General features: G+C 34.1%; 1 protein-coding gene across 1 annotated transcript in view; it reads right to left on the minus strand.

Moving 5' to 3' along the window:
* agmo (alkylglycerol monooxygenase) overlaps window positions 1-24,649 on the minus strand; it is a 42,645-nt gene that overhangs the window by 16,683 nt on the left and 1,313 nt on the right. The window contains exons 2-8 of the mRNA XM_051129606.1: window positions 20,151-20,281; window positions 19,749-19,900; window positions 3,558-3,661; window positions 3,316-3,411; window positions 1,241-1,307; window positions 927-992; window positions 117-196 (exon numbers count right to left, since the gene is read on the minus strand). Of these exons, the coding sequence (XP_050985563.1) occupies window positions 117-196; window positions 927-992; window positions 1,241-1,307; window positions 3,316-3,411; window positions 3,558-3,661; window positions 19,749-19,900; window positions 20,151-20,281 (696 nt within the window). The remainder of the gene's footprint in view (window positions 1-116; window positions 197-926; window positions 993-1,240; window positions 1,308-3,315; window positions 3,412-3,557; window positions 3,662-19,748; window positions 19,901-20,150; window positions 20,282-24,649) is intronic.

Consider the following 24,649-nt stretch of genomic DNA (forward strand, 5'->3'; position numbering starts at 1 on the left):
ACTAAAAAATAAAATTAAAAATAATACTTAATATTAATATGTCAATACATTTGTAAAATTAAATTATAAAATACATATATTTTTTTTATTAGAATTTATACAAAATCTTGACCAACCTCGACAGTCCAGATTTCAAATGTGCTGATTGGGTGTGTGAGTCCATAGATAACTTTATCACTTTCAGGAGCAAATGTACCTATGATGGGAAGAAGAGAACATCTCATTTTCAAAATGTATCTGATTTGCATGCGTGTTGTGCCTGAATCCGTACACTGTGTTCGGAAAGGAAACGTGTACTACGGAACCCCTAAAGGGAATAAATACGAGATGGGAGAAAAAAATATTTTCCAATGCTTTCTTTTGCAATTATATGGTTGGGTGATTATACTGTATATAAATTGCAGGCTATCAGGGAGGCTCTATTAATATGCAGGGCATTGAAATCGCTTTTGAATGTGCACTCGCTTTTTACTTTCACTTTCGAGATTCGCGATCACGCGTACTACATATACTATGGAGCGGCAGTTCTTACCACAAATTTTACAAGATTAGATGTTTATCAGTGGTGCTTAGAATCTGCAAATCATTAGCCATCGTCCTATCAGTCATCTCTCCTTACTCTGTTTATGTGGTAAGTGAAATTTTATGTACTGTAATGTACTAACCATGTCCCTTTAGAAGCTCTGTAGAACGCATTATTCATTTTCCGTGCTTTTACGAATATGGATTTGCTATATGGGCACATCCCTATAAATCACAATTCACAAAAAAGTGCATTACAGATCATTTGTTTTTTAAAGTAACAGGTCTTTTGTGTTGTGTAGGTTATAAATTACACTACTAATTTGTGCTTTGTGCCATTTTTAATACTCCAGACATGGTTGTACTGGTTGTCATTTTTGCAAAACCATACAAACAGAACTTACCAAACATCCTGTCCCATATGATCAGAATTCCTGCATAATTCTTATCAATGCAATATGGATTTCGCCCTGCGAATGCATGGTCAAATGTTACTCATTCACCACACACATAATCACTAGTTAATATGGCATCTCTGTTAACAGGTGTAGAATGTTTTGCCTTGGATAAAGAGTATAACCAGTATTAACAGTGTTACTTAAGTCATTTGATAAGACAACACATGCTTAGCTTTTGACCCACAGTCATAAACTGAGCAACACCAATGCACTATGGTAGACTGCAATGCAACTCTACTGTCAAAGGTAATAATGCTTACCATGATGAACTCTGTGGTGGCTGGGAGTATTTAGGATCCACTCCAGAGGTCCAAGATCTTTGACCAGCTAGTGATAGAAACAGTTTCATGGTCACAGATAATATTCTTACAAAACTTCCAAGCTCCAAAAATGATGCCAAGCACCATAAATATAATAAAATAGCGTTGTGTACGGAATACACTGATCTGACATTATTCACTGACAATCTTGACATCAGTTGAACTGATTCAGCTGATCTAGTTCACAAAACTCATCTGACTGATTCGTTCACAAATCAGACTGATCTGGTTCCCAAAATTCTTTCTTTCTTCGTTAACCAGTTAAAATGAGCATCCCTAGTTAAAGAGTATATAAATGTTTTTTTTTGTTTTGTTTTGTTTTGTTTTGTTTTTTTTAGAAAATGACGGACCGTTTCCACTAGATAAAACCCTTATTCCTCGGATGGGATCATGTAGAGCCCTTTGAAGCTGCAGTGAAACTGCAATTTGGACCTTCAACCCATTGATCCCCACTGAAGTCCACTATATGGAGAAAAATCCTGGAATGTTTTCCTTAAAAACCTTAATTTCTTTTTACTGAAGAAAGAAAGACATCTTGAATGCAATGGTGAGTAAATTATCAGGACATTTTTTTTAATTGTGAAGTGAACTAATCTTTAATATCTTACTGAAGGGAAATATTATCACTAAATAATGACTTAAATATGGATCTGTTTTTCACACAAGCCACTTTTATGGTGCTTTTATGTCATTTTTGTCATTGCATGTGTTGCACAATATTGAACAGAAGAAATTCAGTCATACAGGTTTCGAATAGCTTTAGGGTAAGTAAAAGATGATATAATTTTCATTTTTTGGGTGAACTTTCTCTTTAACCTCTCTAATAACAGTTTCCTTCCATGCACAAAAGGGCAACAGCAACAGGTCGTTCCTATATACAGCATGTAAACCACAGACAAAACACCAAAAAGACAAATGATCATGGGTTAGCCCATTGTCCTCCTTTGACATTTTTCATATGGACAGGCAGACCGAATCTTAATATTAGTCTTACATACAGCATGTGATTAATTTTCCCTATTGAGTGCCTTGTCTTTATCTTGGCTTGAAACGCAGAAGAAATGTGCTCTTCAGGGATTGTGGAACCTTGAATGGTTCAGATGTTCACAAATGTACTTGGAGACATCATTAATACATAGTGTTTTCTTATCTGATGAGCTCGGTCGAAACTCCGCTAACTACGGAAAGAGAAAGGTGGCCAAATTTCCAGATGGAAAGAACAATATTTATAGATTGGAAGTAAAACAAACACTACATTGGATTAGAAGACGCACATAGAAGCCAACGTGCCTGATAACACACTCGTAAATACTGCACGAGCTTTATGGCGAGTTAAACGCACACATACACGCTCCATGCCTTATTTTACCAGGATATAAACATCCATTTGTGCTTGATGAGGCATATATCGCAGGTGTTAGAGCCGACCGTCAGGTTTTTTACTTGAGTGCTTGATTTCTGACGTCTGCAAAATGGGAACAGCTCAGCATAAGTGAGCGGTGGGCCATTATTTCCGTGTAATGAGAGATCTGGCAACAGCTGAATTTTATCTTAAAAGAACAGAGCTCCCTCACAACTTAACTCGCGCTCTAATGTTGGACGGGGACTGGGAATTCGACGCCAATAAATTACACGACATCAAAAAAAGCCTATAAAGGGAGCATAAATTATACCCTTCAGAAAATTGGAGACGTGAAGACTGTTTTCACTAATAGAGCTCTACAAGATGGAAGCGTTTCCAAATCCATTTCCCAAACGATCCCCGAATGTAAAGCCGATACTGAAGGCCATTTAAATGGCGAATGTAAAGCTTCTGTTTGGAATATTTCATAAAATCTCAAAATCTCATTACTTATGATTGACTGTGGTATTCAGAACCGCAGAACGGGTAAAAAAGAGTTTTGAAAATGGCTAATATGCTATGAAACTTAGCCTGGAACTGTCAAGATGAAGAAATTGCTTTAAAATAGAAATAAAATGTGCTAAACAATTAGCACAGTCAGATCTCATAGTACCTCAGTATGAATCCAGAACTGATACAGCAGATTGAACTGTACGTGCACTGCGAAAATCGACGGAGGGACCATCAGCGCCAGCGGAACGTAAAATGCCTGATAAAACACATAAAATATTATCACTTCATTATAGGCTATTAGCTACACGGTTAGAGCTCATTAACTAATAACTGTTACATGATCTATCATGTATCGTGCCAAAATTATCACAGATTAATTAGTGAGATGCAGGTACTTCATACCCATGAGGAAAACTGCTGGGTGACAGACTGGCGTAGTGCTGTCGACAGATTGTAGTATTCAGAACTGTGGTGAACTTGATGGGCGGCCCATATGAAGTTTAACTCTGAAATGACAAAAAGAGAGACGGATACAGCTGAATGAAATTGTTGAAGCAATGTGGAGATTGTGAATTACTGATAAGCAGCAATGAAAGAGATGAATTGGTATGTTTTGGCTTTAGACATTTTTTGTTGGCAAATGCTCTACATTTGACCTGTGTTGGATCTGGTACTATATAAAATCTCTTCGCATTTCTGGACTATTGAAAAATCCAGTTTAAAAAAACAACAACAAAAGGGACCATTTTCAGACCACCAATTTTTTGGGGGGCAGACTTGTCTGCATCCTTCAGAATATGGACCAGGTGAAAGAAAAATAAACCTAAATATAATGAAATGTTAACATTTCCTCCAAAAAAAATAAAATAAAATAAAATAAAATGCACCCTGAAGCTTCTGTGGAAATATTGACTTTTTTTCCCTAATAAAACAAAACAAAACAAAAAACGAAATGTCCAAACTGCACATTGAAGATTCTGTGGAAATATTAACATTTTTTCTAATGAAAAATAATATAACATAATAAAATAAAATAAAATAAAAAAAAAAAATAAAATAAAAAAGTACAGACTGCACTTTGAAGCTTCTGTGGAAATATATTTTTTTCTTAATAAAAAATAAAATAAAATAAAATAAAATAAAATGCACCTTGAAGCTTCTGTGGAAATATTAACATTTTTTCCTAATAAAACAAAACAAAAAACGAAATGTCCAAACTGCACATTGAAGCTTCTGTAGAACTATTAACATTTTTTCTAATGAAAAATAATAAAATAAAATAAAATAAAATAAAATAAAATAAAATAAAATAAAATAAAATAAAATAAAATAAAATAAAATAAAATAAAATAAAATTAAATAAAATTAAATTAAATTAAATTAAATTAAATAACAAAATAAAATAAAAGTACAGACTGCACTTTGAAGCTTCTGTGGAAATATAATTTTTTTCTTAATAAAAAATAAAAAAATAAAATAAAATAAAATAAAATAAAATGCACCTTGAAGCTTCTGTGGAAATATTAACATTTTTTCCTAATAAAACAAAACAAAACAAAAAACGAAAAGTCCAAACTGCACACTGAAGCTTCTGTGGAACTATTAACATTTTTTTCTAATGAAAAATAATAAAATAAAATAAAATAAAATGTACCGACTGCACCTTGAAGCTTCTCTGGATTTTTTAAAATAAAAAAACAAACAAAAATAAACAAAAATAAAATAAATATTAACATTTTTTTTCTAATAAAATAAAATAAAAAATAAAATAAAATAAAATAAAATAATTTACCGACTGCACCTTGAAGCATCTTTGGAATAAAAAAAAAATAAATAAAAATAAAACAAAAATAAACTAAAATAAATCTTAACATTTTTTTCTAATAAGATAAATTAAAATGTACAGACTGCATCTTAAAGCTTCACCTTAAAGTGTTACATTTTTTTCTATAAATAAATAAATAGTACAGGCAGCACCCTGAAGCTTCTCTGATTTTTTTTTTAAAGGATTAAAGGATTCTAGCATTTAAAAACATTTTCTCAAGAAAATACCCCGTGTTAAAAAGAGTACAAAAAAGCCCACCCCTAAGACCCCAGCTTGGGTTCCTTCTTCCATGGAAGTCTGTGGGATTGCCTTAGCAAGAACCTCTATAATGAGGTTGCAAACACTGTCAAATCTCTTTAGAATTTTTCTCTGAGATAGTCGAAATCCTTGTGTAAGTGTGAGGTCCATCAAATCTAAGAGCTGGTGAAGTTCCCAATGAAATGCTGCGATCCAGCTGACAAAACACACTGTGTTGAGAGCATAAGAACGAAACCTTCCTCTCTGCCAGTGGGGCTCTGCTGAGATGTTAGAATGGCCAGGCCAGCAAAGTGAGCAGTCGAAGCTCTCCATTGAGAAAACAACATCAACCTGTCCACTTAATTCAAAAAACAGAACCAGGAAGTGACACTTTGTTTTTACTCACACACTATGCATGTTCAATGCATTTTAAATGCAATGTAATTCTATATACATAATAATAAAAAGAATAATGTTACAAAAAAATGTGTAATTTTACTTGCATCACCAGAATACTCTACAGAGCTTTCTGCTTCAAATCAAGAGACGAAATGAGGGTTTTTTCTCAAAACACACCCGCAGAGCTCCAGTCATTGCTTGAGAGTTTGCAAGCCCATGCTTTCACCTCCTAGGGCAGAGCAGTGTAAGATTGATGTGGGGTGTCACCGGTAGGAAGTATGTTCAGCTAGGCCTCATTGCAATCCATGTCCTCGTGCGCCGGCCTCGGCTGGAAGCCGCATAGTTTGGCAGGCAGTATTCAGAGGGGAAGAGCTTTAATGATGAGAACCTATGCCACAGAAAAGACTTTCCCATCATGCCTGAAGACCATGGTCTGCTCAGACGCGGAGACTGTGTTCTTTTCTCAAGAATTACAGGAATAAACAGCATGGTTGCACAAAAAGCAGATTGTACTATAAATGGAAATAGAAGTATTAGTTAGTAGTTTGGTCTCAACACTCAAAGAGAGATAACATACATAGCCACAAACATCATTTGCAACTTAGTTAGGGTGGGATAAATAATAATACAATTATTATTAGTGATAAAAAATAAAAATAATGTATTATTATTATGATTCATTATAATTATTCATTCTTTACTACACATATTTTTGTCCAATCCATAATAATAATAATAATAATAATAATAATAATAAAGTAGTAGTAGCAGCAGCAGTAGTAGTGTTAATATTTGTAATAATTTATAATAAATAAATAAATAGAAATACATTTATTAATAATAATTATTATTTTTATTATTATTATTATTATTATTATTATTGACTGAAATCTTTGTAGCACAGAATGAGTCATCAAAATGATCAATAACATCATGCAAAAGGGTAAAAAAAATCATTAATTGTTATTAATAATAATAATAATAATATTTATACTGTATTATTATTATTATTATTTAAAAGAAGTAAAGAGTTCATATTTTTAATAATTTAAAATTTATTTGTTATTTTTATTTATTTAACTAATGTTATTTATTATTATTATTATTATTATTATTATTATTGTTATTATTATTATTAATAATAACCAATAATAGTGTTAATATTTGTTAATCATTTATAATAATTAATATATCCATTATTATTATTATTATTATTTATTGATTGGACAAAAACCTTTGTAGCACAGAATGAGTAATGAAAATTACCACAAATATCACGCAAAAAGAGTAAAAAAAATTTCTAAGTAGAATTTGCATATTTAGTAGATGACCTCAAAGTTAGTATGCCTGGACCAAAATTTTAATGTATTTATTTATTTAATAATAATAATAATAATAGTATTATTACTTTTAATAATTTAATAAAAATAAAAATATATAAAATAAAAAAATAATACATTTTTGTATTATTATTATTATTATTGTTATTATTATTATTATTGATTGGTAAATTAGCAATAATATCAAGTAAAAGGGTAAAATGTATTATTTCTTAATAATAATTTTAATTATTATTATTATTATACTTAAGAAGAAGAAATTGCATTAATATTTTTAATCATTTAAAATTTATTTATTTAATTAATGATCAATAATATCATACAAAAAGGGTAAAAAGGGCTAAATAATCTTAGCATATATAGTAGATGACCTCAAAGTTAATATACAGGGGCTAAAATTTTAATTTCATTTTTTGAAATTTATTTATTTATTTTGTAAGCATTTCTGATATTTCCGCACATTTTGAGATTTTTTTTTTTCTTGAAAAAATAAAAAAATAAGTAAAAAAATAAACGCTCAAAATGCTCATGCCAAACTCACGGCCACATTTCTAGTACTTCTTAGTCACGGTTTCCAGGTTGTTGTGATTACTAGGATGCACTTGGCTGTTGCTGGGCATTTGCTAAGGTGATCTGAGCAGTTGCCCAAGGCAAAATGTTCTCAGTTTCTATCTAAACAGAATGAATGAATGAAAATCATGGCATTTATGTGCCTTTTTATGCATAACAAAATTCACCTCAAAGTTCAGGGTCTACTGTGCTTAAATAGCTCTTATATAAACTCTAATATGGACACAACATAAGTCACAGTACATCTAAAACAGTAGATATGAATCGGGTGAGAGGCCTTTACGCAAGGTGAAGGGTTAAACCAACAACAAAATACATACAATTAGCTATACCATTGTGCATTACAGTGCACAGTTTAAAAACTACTGTAGAAACATTATGAAAGAAACAATAAATCCAATCTCTCTACTTGCAAATATGTTAATGTATTTTTAATGTGCTAAACATTTGCACATTCGAAAAACCTAATTATAAAAACTGTAAGGGACCAAGAACACTTGGCAGTCAAGCTGTTTTCATCACATGCGCTAAATAATGAGTTTTCCCTTCTCATCTAGCAGGCGGGATCTAGTGCCACCCTCAGACTCGCTCCCACATGATGCCACGGGCCTCGCTGAGCCTCAGCGTGGCGAGAGACTGCATGCCATGTCACTCAGGTTATCAATGAACTGTAAACGTCTGGGCAGAGCGGACGAGCTGTCGGCGAACAAGAGAGGCCAACACAAACAGTCAGCCGAAGCAACCAAAACCATGTCTGTCACCACAATACTTCACAATGTCTTCGCTCAGAGTCAAAACTGCTGCTGGAGACATTTGTAAAAAGACTGGTACGTTTCAAATGACAGTGCACTCTAAACAGTGCGTTTGTTAACTGTTAATAAACAATAGAATAACACTGAGCAACTAACATTTAGGAACATTTTGGTCAGCCAATGAAAAAGGTTTCAAACAAAGTGTTTTTGAGAAACACCTATGAATGCATATGACTCACTCATAAAGACAGAGGCTGCATCCAAAAATCGCATACTTCCCTACCATATAGGGCTGGACTTCTCGATTTTAATCGATTCTCATTTTCACAAAGCAATATCTATTTTTAAATCCTAAGAATCGATTAGTCTAGCCTTTTCCAGTTAATGAACGGAACATGTCTCTGATCTAGTAAATCGCAATAAGCTTTGTGCTTTGTTTTTTCTGATGTGAAAAAGTCTCATATTTCAAATTCTGCCCATTTTATTACAGTATTCAAACAATAAATGCCGTTTTAACGCTGCCTCAGTTCAGAAGAAGCGGATACGCGATGCAGACGTGAACGGATCATCTCATCCACTTTAATACCCGTTTCAGAACGAAAGAAACATTAATAAATATCCAAGTCATCCGAAGATATGTCAACTCATATGTCAACTCACGAACACTGTATCCTGTCTCGTGTAATCGCTCAATCAGTGTTTCAGCCGCGCAAAGACGTAAATTAACTTGTAAACAAAGTCACATAACATCACATTTACCTCAGAAAAAACATATTCGGTGACCATACACTTGTTAGTCAGCTAGAAAAAATTAACTCCAGAGACTAACATTTTGCTAAATATGTAAATCTGTCAAGTTTTTATGATCCACCATTTAAATGTTTATTGGAGTAGAAATATAATTATGTAATTGCAACTTTTTATAACTTCTTAACTTAATTGAGTGTAATTTATGCATTTGTACTGTAACTGATATACAGTTAAAATCAAAAGTTTACATACACCTTGCAGAATCTGCAAAATGTTAATTATTTTACCAAAATAAGAGGGATCATACAAAATGCATGTTATTTTTTATTTAGTACTGACCTGAATAAGATATTTGACATAAAAGACGTTTACATATAGTCCACAAGAGAAAATAATAGTTGAGAATTTATAAAAAATGACCCTGTTCAAAACTACATACATACTGATGCTTCAGAAGGAAAGATGATGCATTAAGAGCTGGGGGGTGAAAACTTTTTGAATTTAAATATCAGTGTAAATGCAACTTGTTTTGTCTTCTGGGAAACAAGCAAGTATCTTCTGTAGCCTCTACAGTATTAAATTAAAAACATATGATATTTTGGCAAAATAACAATAATGTACACATCTTCATTGTGTTCAAAAGTTTACACCCCTGGCTCATAATGCATTGTGTTTCCTTCTGAAGCATCAGTGAGCATTTGAACCTTCTGTAATAGTTGCATATGAGTACATAAGTTGTCCTCAATGTGAAAAGATGGATCTCAAAATCATACGGTCATTACTGAAAAGGGTTTAACTACACAAAAATGCTGAAAAACCAAATAATTTGTGGGACCTGAAAGATTTTTATGATGAACAGCAGGCAGTTTAACTGTTCAGGACAAACAAGGACCATTCAGGTAACAACACAGTATTAAGAATCAAGGGGATGTAAACTTTTGAACAGGGTCATTTTTATATTCTCATGGACTATATGTAATCATCTTTTATGTGAAATATCCTATTCAGGTCAGTACTAAATAAAAAACATGCATTTTGTATGATCTTTCTTATTTTGGTAAAATAACATTTTGCAGATTCAGATTGACTTCAACTGTATATTAAAAATAATCAATATCAAATTGAATTGAAACACAACCTTGTGAATCAGAATCGAATCAAATCATGAAATCATGAAAACCCAGTATGTGAACAGAGCATGAAGTCCGAATTCACAGCATTCATAAAAAAAGTCCCCTGAGGACCTGCTATTTCCAGCGAGATTTTGAAATACTGAAATGCATGCTAATTAATTTGATAACTCTTGAGTTCTTTTGAATAATTAATTAAATCGGCCTGGATCATATGAATGATTAAATCACACTACACTAGCGGTGATGTATTTTTTTTTTTTTTTGATTCACTAGAAAGAATTGGTTTAAATGAGTCATTTGTTATTGAATCAGACTACACAGATCGCGCAGTATGTTATTACTTTCAGCCTGCAAGAAAAATGCAGCGTAAAGGTGTTTTTCGCACCATAAATTGGCAAAAAAAATGCATTTTTTATCTTATAACATTCAATTCGAACTGCAAACAGATAAAATGGCAACTTTTGTCGTGTGGTTGTACATTCATCACTGGAGTCTGCCACTGAAGTTCAGTTTAGAAAACACTAGCATAGAGTAAATTATCGATCTTGGTACTTTAAACATACATGTAGATATCAAAATTAAGTTGAAACTAAGACTGATTAATCAGAAAAATATTTTTGCCCAGCCCTACTTCACACATGCCATATGTTAGACTCCTATCCTGGATGACAAAATTTGAGACACAGCAAGAAACATCCCTCAGACTGACTTGGTCTGGCCTCGTCCAAAAATCACATACACACACACACACACTTGCCTACAAACACAAGTGGCTGATTTGCTGGACATTGTTGATATTATTGCAGGGTCCCGGGGGCGCTCGTTTGAGCCCTGGCTCTACATCCTGACCGGTTCGATTCTTTTGTACGCCCTCCAACCTGCACGGCCGGGGACTTCCAGAGGCAGGAGAAGATTTATGAAGCCCCCGTGGCCTGGGGTTAAACCCCGCTGCCTTCTACCAAGAGGATTCCTTTTGAAAACAATAACATCCAGTCCCGGCCTCCTTTGGGACGGCCCGCAGCGGCGTTGACGTGATGTGTTTGTCTTGACAACTGCCGCCGTCTGCGTAAACTCTAAACGTGTGCCACTACTGTATCCTGAACCTGATATTGAGAGGTTGCATATGTAAACACATGTGCTACTGAAGAAATCTGCTTTTTTATGGCTTTTCTGATTCTGAAATATGTGCAAATAAAGTCAAACCTCTGTACCGTACAACCTTCCTCTGTGCAGCTTTACAAGGTTACATCAGATGTAATATTCACTCATTTTGCCCCAAGCACTTCCAATGATGACAGCCACAAAATTGCATTTCTAACATGATCAAAGTTTCATTTTGGAAAACCCAGTGGCTCAAGTGCCATAAACACCTTTCCCACTGTAAAACACTATACGGGGTGAGGTGATAAAGAATGTAACATTACGTACTGCCTTCCATAACTTGTTTATAGTTTCTCTCCGGCTTTATGACCCTCCCTGCCCCCTGTCTAAACCTATAACGTCTAACCTCAACCAAACCTCAAACTACAGTAGACAGACTGACACAATATGACACTTCTGCTAGACTGCACACCAGATAAAAGTGTGTCTTAGAAACCCAGACAATATCCTCCAAAAGTTTCCCAAAGTATCATTATTCAAATGTCTTAATGTGACTCTAGTGAATGAAAAGGAGAGGGAGTTAGGGACTTGAAATGCATGTTGCTTTACAAAATTTGGGCTTACACGTGGGTCTCCTGATCCAAAGACCTGCAGGACTTGTAATTAATCTAAAGACGTCATGCTACACATCTACGAGGAACAGAATGCAACCTTAGGCCAAATTAATCACCAAAACTAAGGTTATTTAAGCGAGCCTGCCATCTAAAGCACTCCAATCTGAGAGCATTACTGCAGGAAAATCAATCTTCCAAAACTTTTGGGGATGCAATGAAACATTTACTGAACAAAACAGCCTCAGGCCATCCAAGATGTACATAAGTATGTTTCTTCACCAGAAGAAACAAATTCATCTACATCTTGTAGAAATTTATCATTACATCACTTGCTCACCAATGCAGTGAATGGCTGCCGTCAGAACGAGGGTCCAAACACAAATTAAAGTATTGTGAAGCAAAAACCTGTTTACAAAAAACAAATCCTTGAAGGCATTTTTAAAGGAGTTCACTTCCAGAACAAAAATATACAGATAATGTACTCACCCCCTTGTCCTCAAAGATGTCCATGTCTTTCTTTCTTCAATCGTAAAGAAATTATGTTTTTTTGAGGAAAATATTTCAGCAATTATCACCATACAGCGGACTTCTATGGTGCCTGCAAGTTTGAACTTACAAAATGCAGTTTCAACGCAGCTTCAAAGGGCTCTAAATGATCCCATCCGTCTTATCTAGCGAAACGATTGGTTATGTTCTAAAAGAAATACAAATTGAACCTCAAATGCTCATCTTTTCTAGCTTTGCCATGCACATGTGTACTCTGTGCAGTCCTGTTCATGACAGTTAGGGTATGTTGAAAAATTCCCATCTCATTTTCTCCTCCAACTTCAAAATCATCCTACATTGCTGTTTTACCTTTTTTTTAAAGAACGTTTGGCCTTCTTTGCACATTGACTTTTTAAACACTGGGTTGATACTTCTGCAGCGATATAAGATGGATTTGAGGTTAAAAGGTATATAATTTATTTATTTTTTTTTAGAAAATGACCGATTGTTTCACTAGATAAGACCCTTATTCCCCAGCTGGGATCATTTAGAGCCCTTTGAAGCTGCATTCAAACTCGCGGGAACCATAAAAGCCCACTATACAGAGATAATTTCCTCAAAAAAATACAATTTCTTTACGACTGAAGAAATAAAGACATTAACATCTTGGATGACAACAGGGTGAGTAGATTATCTGTAAATTTTTGTTCTGGAAGTGAACAACATTTAACTTAAAACCATTACTTACTGCTAAGCCCTCAATCCATAATGTCGCACCATTTTTAAGCCTTGTATTTTGGCCAGAAGCACAAGTTTAAAATTAAAACGCTTTAATAATGGATTTGTTTCTTACAAACATGCAGTTTTCATTTCACAAAATTCTGTCATTAATTACTCATTCTCATGTCATTCCAAACCCGTAAGACTTTGTTTATCTTTAGAACAGTTGTGTTGCTTTCTATGCAGGGTCTGAAAGCTTTCGGATTTCATCAAAAATATCTTAATTTGTGTGAAGATGAACGACGGTCTTCTGGGTTTGAAACAACATGAGGGTAAGTAATCCATGACAAAATTTTCATTTTTGGGTGAACTTTTTCTTTAACTGCTTGTGGATTATTGTGATGTTTTTATTAGCTTTTATTCTCAGAATGTCTTTGTATTTTTTAAAATTCCAAAACTTTTCCTAGTTTAAACTGCAGTAGATCTTCAATCCCAGATTTTCAATGTGGTCTCAGACTTCTGGAGCCCACCCGTACATCTTTCAATGCTCGTGACTCATGAAACTAAGAAATGAAAGACTAAGCTGATGGAGCCCTAATGCAGCAGCAGCAGCCACCGTGGCCTTCCTGTCAAAAGCCCATCGGGTTTCTTCGAAGGGTTGAGCTGAGGTTTTGGTGGAGCTCTTTGGAAATAGTAGCATATGGGGACCAGAATCACTGTTGGTCTGCCTCCACGAGCGCAACAGAGCAAACTAAGCTACCACCGCTGTCAGCGAGCCGGCCGCATTCAATTACTTCAAGAATACTGAAATGTCAGCTATACAATCAATATGGAAACAAATATCTGTTTGCTTAAATGCAAAAGCACATCTTGTAGACAGTGCAATCGACCAGATTTCCTATTGCACATTGGGGACCGCAGCTATTTTAATACACTTCGCTGTCTACAGATTAAAAAAAAAAAATCTTGATGCGTAAAAGAATCCAGAAGACCATTAACCTAGTCCGGGCTAAACCATAAACCTCGTCTGGCCCACGTTGCCAAAACCGACCATGCGGTCGGAAAGCCAGCCCCGCTACAGTGGAGTGTGGCATCACTATAGAGGAAGACATGGAAAGGCCAAACACCACCAAGAGTCGCAATAAAGGTTTGCAGGCAACTGGAAAATAAGGCAACATGTGGAAAAAATGCGACAGGGAATGACAGAAGAGAGCAGAACGGACGCATGCAAATAGCTCGTGCAGAAGCAGATGCCTGGACAACATCAAAAGCCACCAAAACCAAACGCAGCCTTTGATTTATGAGGATATGAATTTCTAACAATATTAAATGGTTACTTCAGACAAGGAAAAACACCTATTTTACAAATTGGACTTAAATTTAGCCTTGCATTTAGTTTTATATATCATTCAAGACAGCTGTGATAAATTATGTAAAAACACAATACAAATTTTAAATGCTGCAGATATTATATTACAGGCATTTTAACAGATCCCTGCATGCCTATATTATCAAAAAAGGGATTTTCTCTGTTTTTCAGTTCTTAACTTGCGTGGGTGAAAATTAAATTAATAAAACTGATCAAAAAATTGTTCCAATTTTACAATGGCGCTAATTAGGGTCAGTATACTTTTATAGTGGTCATATTTCTGCTCTTGCCTCTAAAATTGTTTTCTCATGCTAGAATAAAGATTTATAGCTTACAAGTCCCAAAAGAATAGAGCTTTAGATAAAAGCTTGTGTGCGCCAACTGAACCAAAACTGAGTATGAAAACTATTCAAGGATCATTAGCTAAACCTTAAGACGACCAGCTGTTAACCTCTCAAGTCAGTGGTCAGAAGAAAAATCTGAAATAAAAAAAAAGGTGAACATGTGGTGTAGTCAAAGAGCTAGTGCTGGTTTTTGCTCATCAAATAATCAATAACATATTTTACATGCAACGCATATACAAAATAAATGTTTTAAAAGATTCTTTATATATTTGCATTGCGTTTTTAATGATAAATTAACACTTTCTTTTAAATATTTTTAATTAGTTCACACAAAAATGACTCAAAAATGAGAAATTTAGTTTTCATTGCTTGCTCACCAATGGATCCTCTGCAGTGAATGGGTGCCATCAGAATGAGAGTCCACACATCTTATAAAATCATTAAAATAATAGTAATTCACAAGATGTGTGTTTGTAATAAATCCATCAATAAGATGTTTTTCAAACTGTTGCTTCCATAAATTTCTTTCTCCAATAAAAAATCATCTTGTCTGAATCAGGAGTGAAATATGCACAGATCATGCATTGTTTACAAGAAAGTCCAAAACATATTAAACAAATATGTTGGTGGATTTTGATAAGAAAGGACAACACTGAAACATTTTTCCACTTAAAAAAGCATTATTATAGATTATGGATTCTGACGGCACCCATTCACTGCACAGGATGTGTTGGTGAGCAGGTAATGCAATTTTAAATTTCTCTAAATCTGCTCAAATGAAAAACCAAACTCATCTACATCTTGAATAAATAAGTGTAAGTACATTTAAAGCAAATTTTCATTCTGGGGTGAACTATTCATTTAAAATAAAGGAAAAAAATATATATATATATTACCCTTAGGTTTTCCTAAATATCTTAAACACCCCCCAAATCATCTCAAAACTGTCATTATTGTTGTCTGTCATCATACACTTTGTCTACATTTTGAAATAGAGAACTTTTTGAATGCTGGTTGCAATAACAAAAATAAAGCACGACCAGGTAAGTCTGATTCATACGGAAGCCGATTCATAAGAAAGTAGTTTTAGCTACTTTTTATCTCACAATTCTGACTTTTCTCACAATTGTGAGTTTATATCACACCATTCTGAGAAAAAAGACAGAATTGCAATTTTATATCTCGCAATTCTGACTTTATAACTTGCAACTGCAAGTTTATATCACGCAAATCTCAATTTATAACTTGCAATTGTCAGTTTATATCTCACAATTCTGAGAAAAAAAGTCAGAATTGTGGGTTTGTATCATGCAATTCTCAGAAAAAAGGTCCAAAAAAAATAAATAAATAAAATCATACGCAATAACCTTTATTTTTTATTCAGTGGCGTAAATGGACTTCCATAAATTCATCAACAAATTATTCATTTGAGGCAATTATTTTTTATTTGAGGCAATATTATTTATTAGAAATGGGTAAAAATATTGAATTCTTGATTTTAATTGATTTTCTGGTTTTCTAAGATTCTTAAATCCCAAGAATCAATTAATCTAGCCTGTTTTCAATTAATGAACGAAACATTGCAGCGCACCTTCCATTTAATAAATCGTAATAAGCTTTGTGCTTTGTTACTTTTGATATAAAACAAAGTCTCAGATTTCATATTCTGTCCATTTTATTACAGTATTAAACAATAAATGTAGTAAACAATAAATGTTTTAGTGCTTTTTAATGGTGTTGTGACAGATCGCTGTAGCGCCTCAGGCAGCACAAAGCGGGCGTCAAAATCCGTCCTGTCTCATGTAATCGCTCAATCAGTGTTTGAACTATGCAAAGACGTCAATGTAAACAATGTCACGTAACGTCACATTTGCTTAAAGAAAAAAAACATATTCTGTGTCCATACACTCGTTAGTCAGCTAGAAAAATGAACTCAAGAAAGAAGCATTTTGCTAAATAATGAAATAGTCTAAAGGCTCACAAATCAGAACCATTGTAGTCTTTTCTTTTCTCAACAATATTCTCTGGTTGTAAAGGTATAGCAGCTAAACTACTGTAACTATAAAAAAGGAAAAGCCATGATGACTGGGTCTTTTATGAATTATAACCATATGATATCCAGAAGAAGTCATCTTGGATAGCGATGGAACAGAAAACTAGACAAATAATTTCCTCCGACTTCAAAAAGAACAAATTGGGCACAGGAGACCTCTGACAAAAATGACATTTCCGACTCGGAGCACAATGGAAAACATAACATGACAGCCACAAGCACCTCATCACTTTATTTAGGGGTCCAAGTGAAGTCTGGAGAGATGTAATTTAAAAAACGTCCTGCCATCGTATCAACATTAAATCTTAAATGGAAGGAATTGGTGTAGCATATGGCAAGCATACTTTAGAAGCAAAGGGCAGTAGGTTGTTTTTACCTTTTTTACTCGGAAGAAACTGAAGTCAGTGCCCTGGCCTCTGACACAGTGGGGATGTTTACTTGTGTAATAGAAGGGGACATGGGGCAAGTCATTGAGCAATGCACATTTGAGACAACAAAACAGCCTGTAAAACTGTATTTTGGTCAACCAAAACTAGGATTACGCTTTCTTCTCCTCTAGCATACAGCAGAGCTGCTTCCAAGGACAAGATCCAGCGTCTCAAGACAGAGAACTGTTGAGAAGCAGATTTACAGTCTATGGTAACAAAGTATGTTTACTGGCAATGCTGTTCTGCAACGGCTGCTATTGAAGAAAGAAGAAAAACACCACAGCACTCAAAGATTACAGCTGTGACAATGTTATCCTCTGTTTGGACACATGTCTCACGGCTCTCTGCCTGAACTCTCATGCTACGCAAACATAAGTGTCTTTTGCAATTGCCTACTTCTTGACAGATTGATATTTCAAATGCGCAGCCAGATAAGATGCATTTTCCACATCTGGATAGCCGATAGGTTATACTGTATATAAATGTGTTTACTGAAATATGGAAAGTAAAACTCCTACGGAGTTTGAAGTAAATCTAAAACACTTGTCGGTTTACTTGCTTTTCGAAGTTATGAACTTGCAAATGTAGCAAGACATACGATCCTTGAGGGTCAAAACAATATTAGCATGGAAGTAAACCAGCCATTATGGCAATAACATAAAGCTAACATCCGCAGATATGGCTGCAGAAACACGTAACGTTTCCAGAATATTTACATAGGACCAAAAGTTATTTTATGAAAAACTACATAAAAAATGTTAGTCAAGACAAACTTTAAGTTGGCTTGAAAAAGCCGAACAAGAAATTTTAAGTTTGTAAAGTTTGAAAAGTTTAAGAAGTTTTAGAAAGTTAAGTTTGAGGGTTTTCAGTCTGAAATAGTTTAAATTTAAAGTAGTTTTAATAGGTTAGAGTTTGAATGTTTTGAAGGCAATACAGTCTGTCAGAGATAGATAGATAGATAGCTGTTTCTAGCATGGTTAACAAGTTGATAACATGTTGCTAGCATGTTTCTATCATGATTAGCAAGTTGCTAACCTATTTCTAGCATGATTGGCATGTTGCTAGCATGTTTCTAATACGATTAACAAGTTGCTAGCATGTTTCTAGCACGAATAGCAAGTTGCTGGCATGTTTCTATCACGATTAGCATGTTGCTAGCATGTTTCTAACATGATTAGGAAGTTGCTAACATGATTCTAACATAATTAGCAAGTTGCTAACATGTTTCTAGTATGATTAACAAGTTCCTATCATGTTTCTAGCATGAATAGCATGTTGCTAGCATGATTAACAAGCTGCTGGCATGTTCCTAACATGATTAGCATGGAGCTTGCATGTTTCTAGCATGATTAGCAAGTTGTTAACATAATTCCAGCATGATTAACAAGTTGCTAGCATGTTTCTAGCATGATTAGCAAGTTGCTATCATGTTTATAACATGAATATCATGTTACTAGCATGATTAGCAAATTGCTGACATGTTTTTAACATGATTAACATGGTGCTATCATGTTTATAGCATGATTAACAAGTTGTTAGCATGTTTCTAGCATGATTAGCAAGTTGATATCATGTTTCTAACATGATTAACAAGTTGCTAACATATTTTTGGCATGACTGGCAAGTTGCTAGCATGTTTCTAACACGATTAACAAATTGCTAGCATGTTTTTAACATGAATATCATGTTGCTAGCATAATTAGCAAGTTGCTGGCATGTTTCTAACATGATTAGCATGTTGCTAGCATGTTTATAACATGATTAACAAGTTGCTAGCATGTTTTTAACATGATTAGCAAATTGCTAGCATGTTTCTAGCATGATTAACAAGTTGTTAGCATGTTTCTAGCATTATTAGCAAGTTGCTAGCATGTTTAAGCATGATTAGCAAGTTGCTAGCATGTTTCTAGCATGATTAACAAGTTTCTAGCATACAATCCTTGAGGGTCAAAGCAATATTAGCATGGAACTAAACCAGCCATTAGGGCAATAACATAAAGCTAACATCCGCAGATATGGCTTCAGAAACACATAATGTTTCCAGAATATTTACATAGGAACAAAAGCTATTTTATGCATGACAATGAAAAATTAAAAGTTAATTTTTGACCTCTGGACACAAAAGCTGGCTAGAAGTAAGCTTCGAGGGATGGCATGAATATCAGTTAATTATGATCTAAATTTTGGTCTGTTTTTCACAAAAACGTATGGATCTTTATATCACTATAAACCATATGGAAAGAGTTTTAATAGTTCCTTTTCCAGTTGGAACCGAAAGGTGTAAAAATGCTATTAGTACTAGATTAAAGCACCAAATAAATTACAAAATAATCATATTACAATTCACAAGAAGAAAGTAGCACACCCTGTAAAAATGGGAATGTTATGACGTTCCATTTTTACATTCGGCAAAGTCCTTTAAAGCAGACGGATGGATATAATAGCAGTGCGTTTGGCAGGATATTCACATACCATGGGCAAACCGATGGAACCAGTAGTATCCCATGTCCACACCAAGAAACGTAAGCCACCATGTCCAAGCTGAATCCCAGGGAAGCTCCAATAAACGGAAGTTGTTCCAGACATAAATATAAACTGACAGCTCCAAACTTCTCATCATGAGCCTTGAGAAAGACACCAAAAGAGCTGAATTAAGTAATAACAGCAGATAAACATTTGATGGAAACTGGGACAGTAAAACATAAAATAACATTGGTTTTGTTCTCAGTTTCTTTCTGTTCTCCAAACACTGAATAATCACTTCATAAGGTCAAGTTTTATTTAATACACAGTGCGACTACTGTCAGAAAGACTTGTTTGTGTTTCATAACTATTGACATTTTAGTCACACTTGGGAAGTTGTTGTCAACTCACTGAGGCAGGCGGGACATCATCCCTGCGGACAAAGACGTGATGTAGTCGTTGATCTTGATGCGAGGGCCATCTTTCTTTAACCCTCCCAACACAAACTCCAAAAATATCAAACCAAAGAAATACGGTGTGGCCTACAATACAAAAATCATAAATCCTGCTGTGAATGAAAATAAGCATAACAGTTACTACAACTTACCTAGTATATGGAAACTTAAGTACTGCATTTTAATCTAAAAGACTGAGTTAAGTTTTGCAAGCGTTACAGATGATTTTCTGTAACCGCCCTAAAAATGCATGTCAAACTAAGCATAAAAATTAAATACACTAGGTGTCTGTCAGCATAAGTATGTAAAGTTGTTCTGTAGCAAAGTCACGGGTTCAGTTTCCAGGAGTCCATGAACTACTAATATGTAAGGATGCATTTATACAAACGAAGCTGAGAATTATTTTAATTTTATGGCAGATGACCAACAATTGTCCAGTATTAAAATTCTCTATAGACCAATTTGAAGTAGACATCACAGTTACGTCAATTGGCGCTGCGTTCGGGACATATGTGACCCTGCACCACAAAACCAGTCATAAGTAGCACGAGTATATTTGTGCAAAAGCCAAAAATACATTGCATGGGTCAAAAATATAGATTTTTCTTTTATGCCTATTTTTCTTTTTAAGTATAGATCATGTTCCATGAAGATATTTTGTAAATTTCCTACCATAAATATAGGAAAACTTAATTTTTGATTAGTAAAACGCATTTGCAACTTTAAAGGCGGTTTTCTCAATATTTAGATTTTTTGCACCCTCAGATTTCAGATTTCTCGGTCAAATATTGTCATATCATAACAAACCATACATGATCAGAAAGCTTATTTATTCCGCTTTCAGATGATATATACATATATAAATTTGAAAAAAAAAATTGTGGTCGAGGGTCATATGTTATATTAGCCCTACAGTTATAAAATAATATACTATTTAAACCTATAACATTTTACATTTGCCTATTTTAATCTCACAATTCTGACTTTTTCTCTCAAAAATGCAAGTTCACATCTCGTATTTTCTGCCACCAGACAGGCTCCGCAATAAAATGTACACTGGATGCATATAATTTCATAAATTAAATTAATAAATTAATAAATCACTTTTATTATACTATTAATTATACTATTAATTAATTATACTATTAAATTATACTAGTAACAACAATACTATATATATATATATATATAAAATTTATATGCATTAATATTATTTAATGTATTTATTATTTATATATTTAATTATAAATCTTTTATTTATTTATAATTATATAATTATATAAGTTTTAAAAAATTATTTTAGAAGCAAAAATAATCTAATAAATATTACAAATAGAAATAATAATAAAATAATAAAATAAACATATTAAAAACTAAAATTAATTATTTTTAAAGGCACAGTTTACCCAAAAATTAAAATTCTGTCATTAATTACTCAAAAGACCTTCGTTCATCTTCAAAACTATTTCTTCTCTTCCATATCAGTCTTCGACGCCCTTTCACAGGAACACCATGAGAGTATGAACGTGTGTCTGACACGAAGACTGACACGAAACCAAAAATTGTTCAACAAGATATTGTTAAACAAAGTAATTATTTTTGTTTTCTTTGCTCACAAAAATATTCTCGTAGCTTCATAACATTACGGTGAACCACCGATGTCACATGGACTATTTTAATGATGTCCTTACTACGTTTCTGGGCCTTGAACATGTCAGTTGCGTTGCTGTCTATGCAGGGTCAGAAAGTGCTTGGAGCATCAAAAATATCTTCGTTTTCTGAAGATGAACAAAGGTATCATGGGTTTGGGATGACATGAGGGTGAGTAATTAATGACAGAATTTTCATTTTTTGGTGAACTACGCTTTTAATGCTAATGCTACAACTGTATAAGGCCAATAAGGTACCAATATACTATACTGTGTGTTCCTAATAATGTATTTGTTCAATGTAATGCAAGCTGCATGAAAGTGTCTTGAAGCGTATGGAATTGGAAGGTTCCACTCGAGTTGGACTCTCTAAACTTCTGCAATCACCAATTTACCAGCAAGCTTTAACTTTAAAGAATTGGATGTAGAGGAAGTTTTTCAGGATTTCTTAAACTTGGATTACCCATCAAAACCTGGGGCAAATCACAAAAGACCAATTAAAAACTTCACAGATGTGGTGCTGGCAGTGCTCTGGGTCACTCTTTGCAGTGTGAAACCCGAGACTGACTTTCTCACATGCAAACACACACGCACACTGAACTGAGAGAGTGGGGAGGGGGGAAACGACAGTATAGAGTAGATCTACAGGTGGAAGGGGACATGTGTGTGTATATATATATGTGTGTGTGTACAAGTTAACTGAGGCAGGATAGACCACTTGGGAACCCCTATCACACGCAAACCTGGACACATCTGGCTGCCGACTGCAGCGGAGCTCTAGCTGCTAGTGCTGTGAAACTTACTTCTAAAACCTACAAACTAAACTTAACGTATATGAAATGCAACCTAATTAGATGTTTAACTTCAATTAGCCATTGTGTTTGCAATAATTTAAGTATAAGAACAAGTGCGCTTGAGGTTTGAAAAATGTATTTTAACATTTTTCAGCATGTTTTTTTAAGGAAACAAAATGAAAACAGCTATTAGCCCTGCAGTAACATATTTCAAGCCTGCAAAAATTGTTGAAGGGCTCTTAATAGTTGTATATAAAGCTGTGATTGTGGACTCAGATCTCACAAGGGAAAAAAAATGACATTTGTGAAGCAGATGTTAGTTTTTTAGGTTTTTCTTCAGCTTTCTTGGTCAAATTCTAGACGGTTCATGTAACTTTACACACAGGAAAAATGCAAATACAGTCAAACTGTTTTTTTAAAGAATGCGCTGTCAACTAATCTTGCTTTATATAAATTTCTAAAACTTTTTATTGAGATTTTACTGTTTCAGCTTTGCTTTTATCATCTGACTGACTTCTGGACAGTTTTTAATTATACTCCAAATTCAAACTTACTGGAGAAAATATCTACTATGTTGAAGCACAAATCCATGTATTGACCAAGACAAGAAAACACAGAGAATTTCTATTGTCTCACCCACACACATCAAGAGACAGAAACTTCAAATAAAGTTCTGCAGGAATGGTGAGGGAGGCAATTTAACAAGTGTGTGTTTGTGACAGAATTACAACAATTAGGATTCCTGCTGTGTGGTTAATTGCAATTTCTCTATTCATGTGTTTATGGAGGCCTGTAAAAATGTGAGTGTTTTACCTCAAATAACAAACATGTGTTGATTTGAGTGCAGCCAAACCAAAAAACACACATATTGGGTCTGTTAAAATGTAAGGAGCGAGCTCCCCGCTGCAGGGCTTAAAAACCTGAACAGGTGGCAGACTTATTTTCAAAATGTTGCAGGCATGGTGCTCACTGTTTTGCACGTTAATGAAAATTAAGAAACCACACAATTAAAGGTACAATACGCAATTACGACATTATTTAAATCTGAGGTATTAGACGTGTTGTTAGAAAACATGGGTGGAGTCACCATTAAAAGTCAAAAGGATCATCATGTCAGAGTGTTTGATAGTGCAGTATTACTAATACAGAAGAAACCACAATTACAGATGTTTTGTTTAAAATAATATATTGCCTGAAACAAAATGATGATTATAATATATATCAGGGGTGTTTCCTCTGAGGAGGCAAGGGAGGCAAAATGGCACGTGTTTTCTCAAAATATTGGTTGAGAAAAATAAACAAGACAATATTACAAAATATAACTTAGAATCACTCGTTTTTCTAAAGAAACGTTGCGACACCAGCAGGTACAGTTACAGCAGGAGTCCATGTCTCTCTCGCCTACCCTGAGCCCACTGAGTTTTGACAGACGCCCCATAGCGTGCAGTAAGTTTGGTGAATAAATGGGAAAAAAGTCATGAGAGGAGACAATGCCTCCATCGTGATATGACTGGATATGACTGGTTATGATCAGCTGTGATTGGTTCATGCAATACATTCCGCCTGTTGTGCATGTTCCGAATTTGGAATCTAAGGGTGCAAAAAAATCTAAATAGTGAGAAAATCACCTTTAAAGTTGTCCAAATGAAGTTTTTAGCAATGCATATTACGAATCAAAAATTAAGTTTTGATATATTTACAGTAGGAGATGTACAAAATATCTTCATGGAACATGATCTTTCCTTAATATCCTAATGATTCCTGGCATAAAAGAAAAGTCGATAAGTTTGACCTATACAATGTATTGTTGGCTTTTGCTACAAATATACCCGTGCTACTTATGACTGGTTTTGTGGTCCACGGGCACAAATCTCTGTGTCTGTGACCAATATTTATTGAGCTTTAATAACTTTGATTTTTCGAAACTAGTTAAAAGATAACTATTAAACAGCATAGATGATCATAAGTTCACAGATTAAATAAATTGTTTAAATTGTTACTGCCTTGAGTTA

The sequence above is a fragment of the Labeo rohita genome, chromosome 15, assembly GCF_022985175.1.
Source record: "Labeo rohita strain BAU-BD-2019 chromosome 15, IGBB_LRoh.1.0, whole genome shotgun sequence".
In the NCBI taxonomy this organism is placed as follows: Eukaryota; Metazoa; Chordata; class Actinopteri; order Cypriniformes; family Cyprinidae; genus Labeo; species Labeo rohita.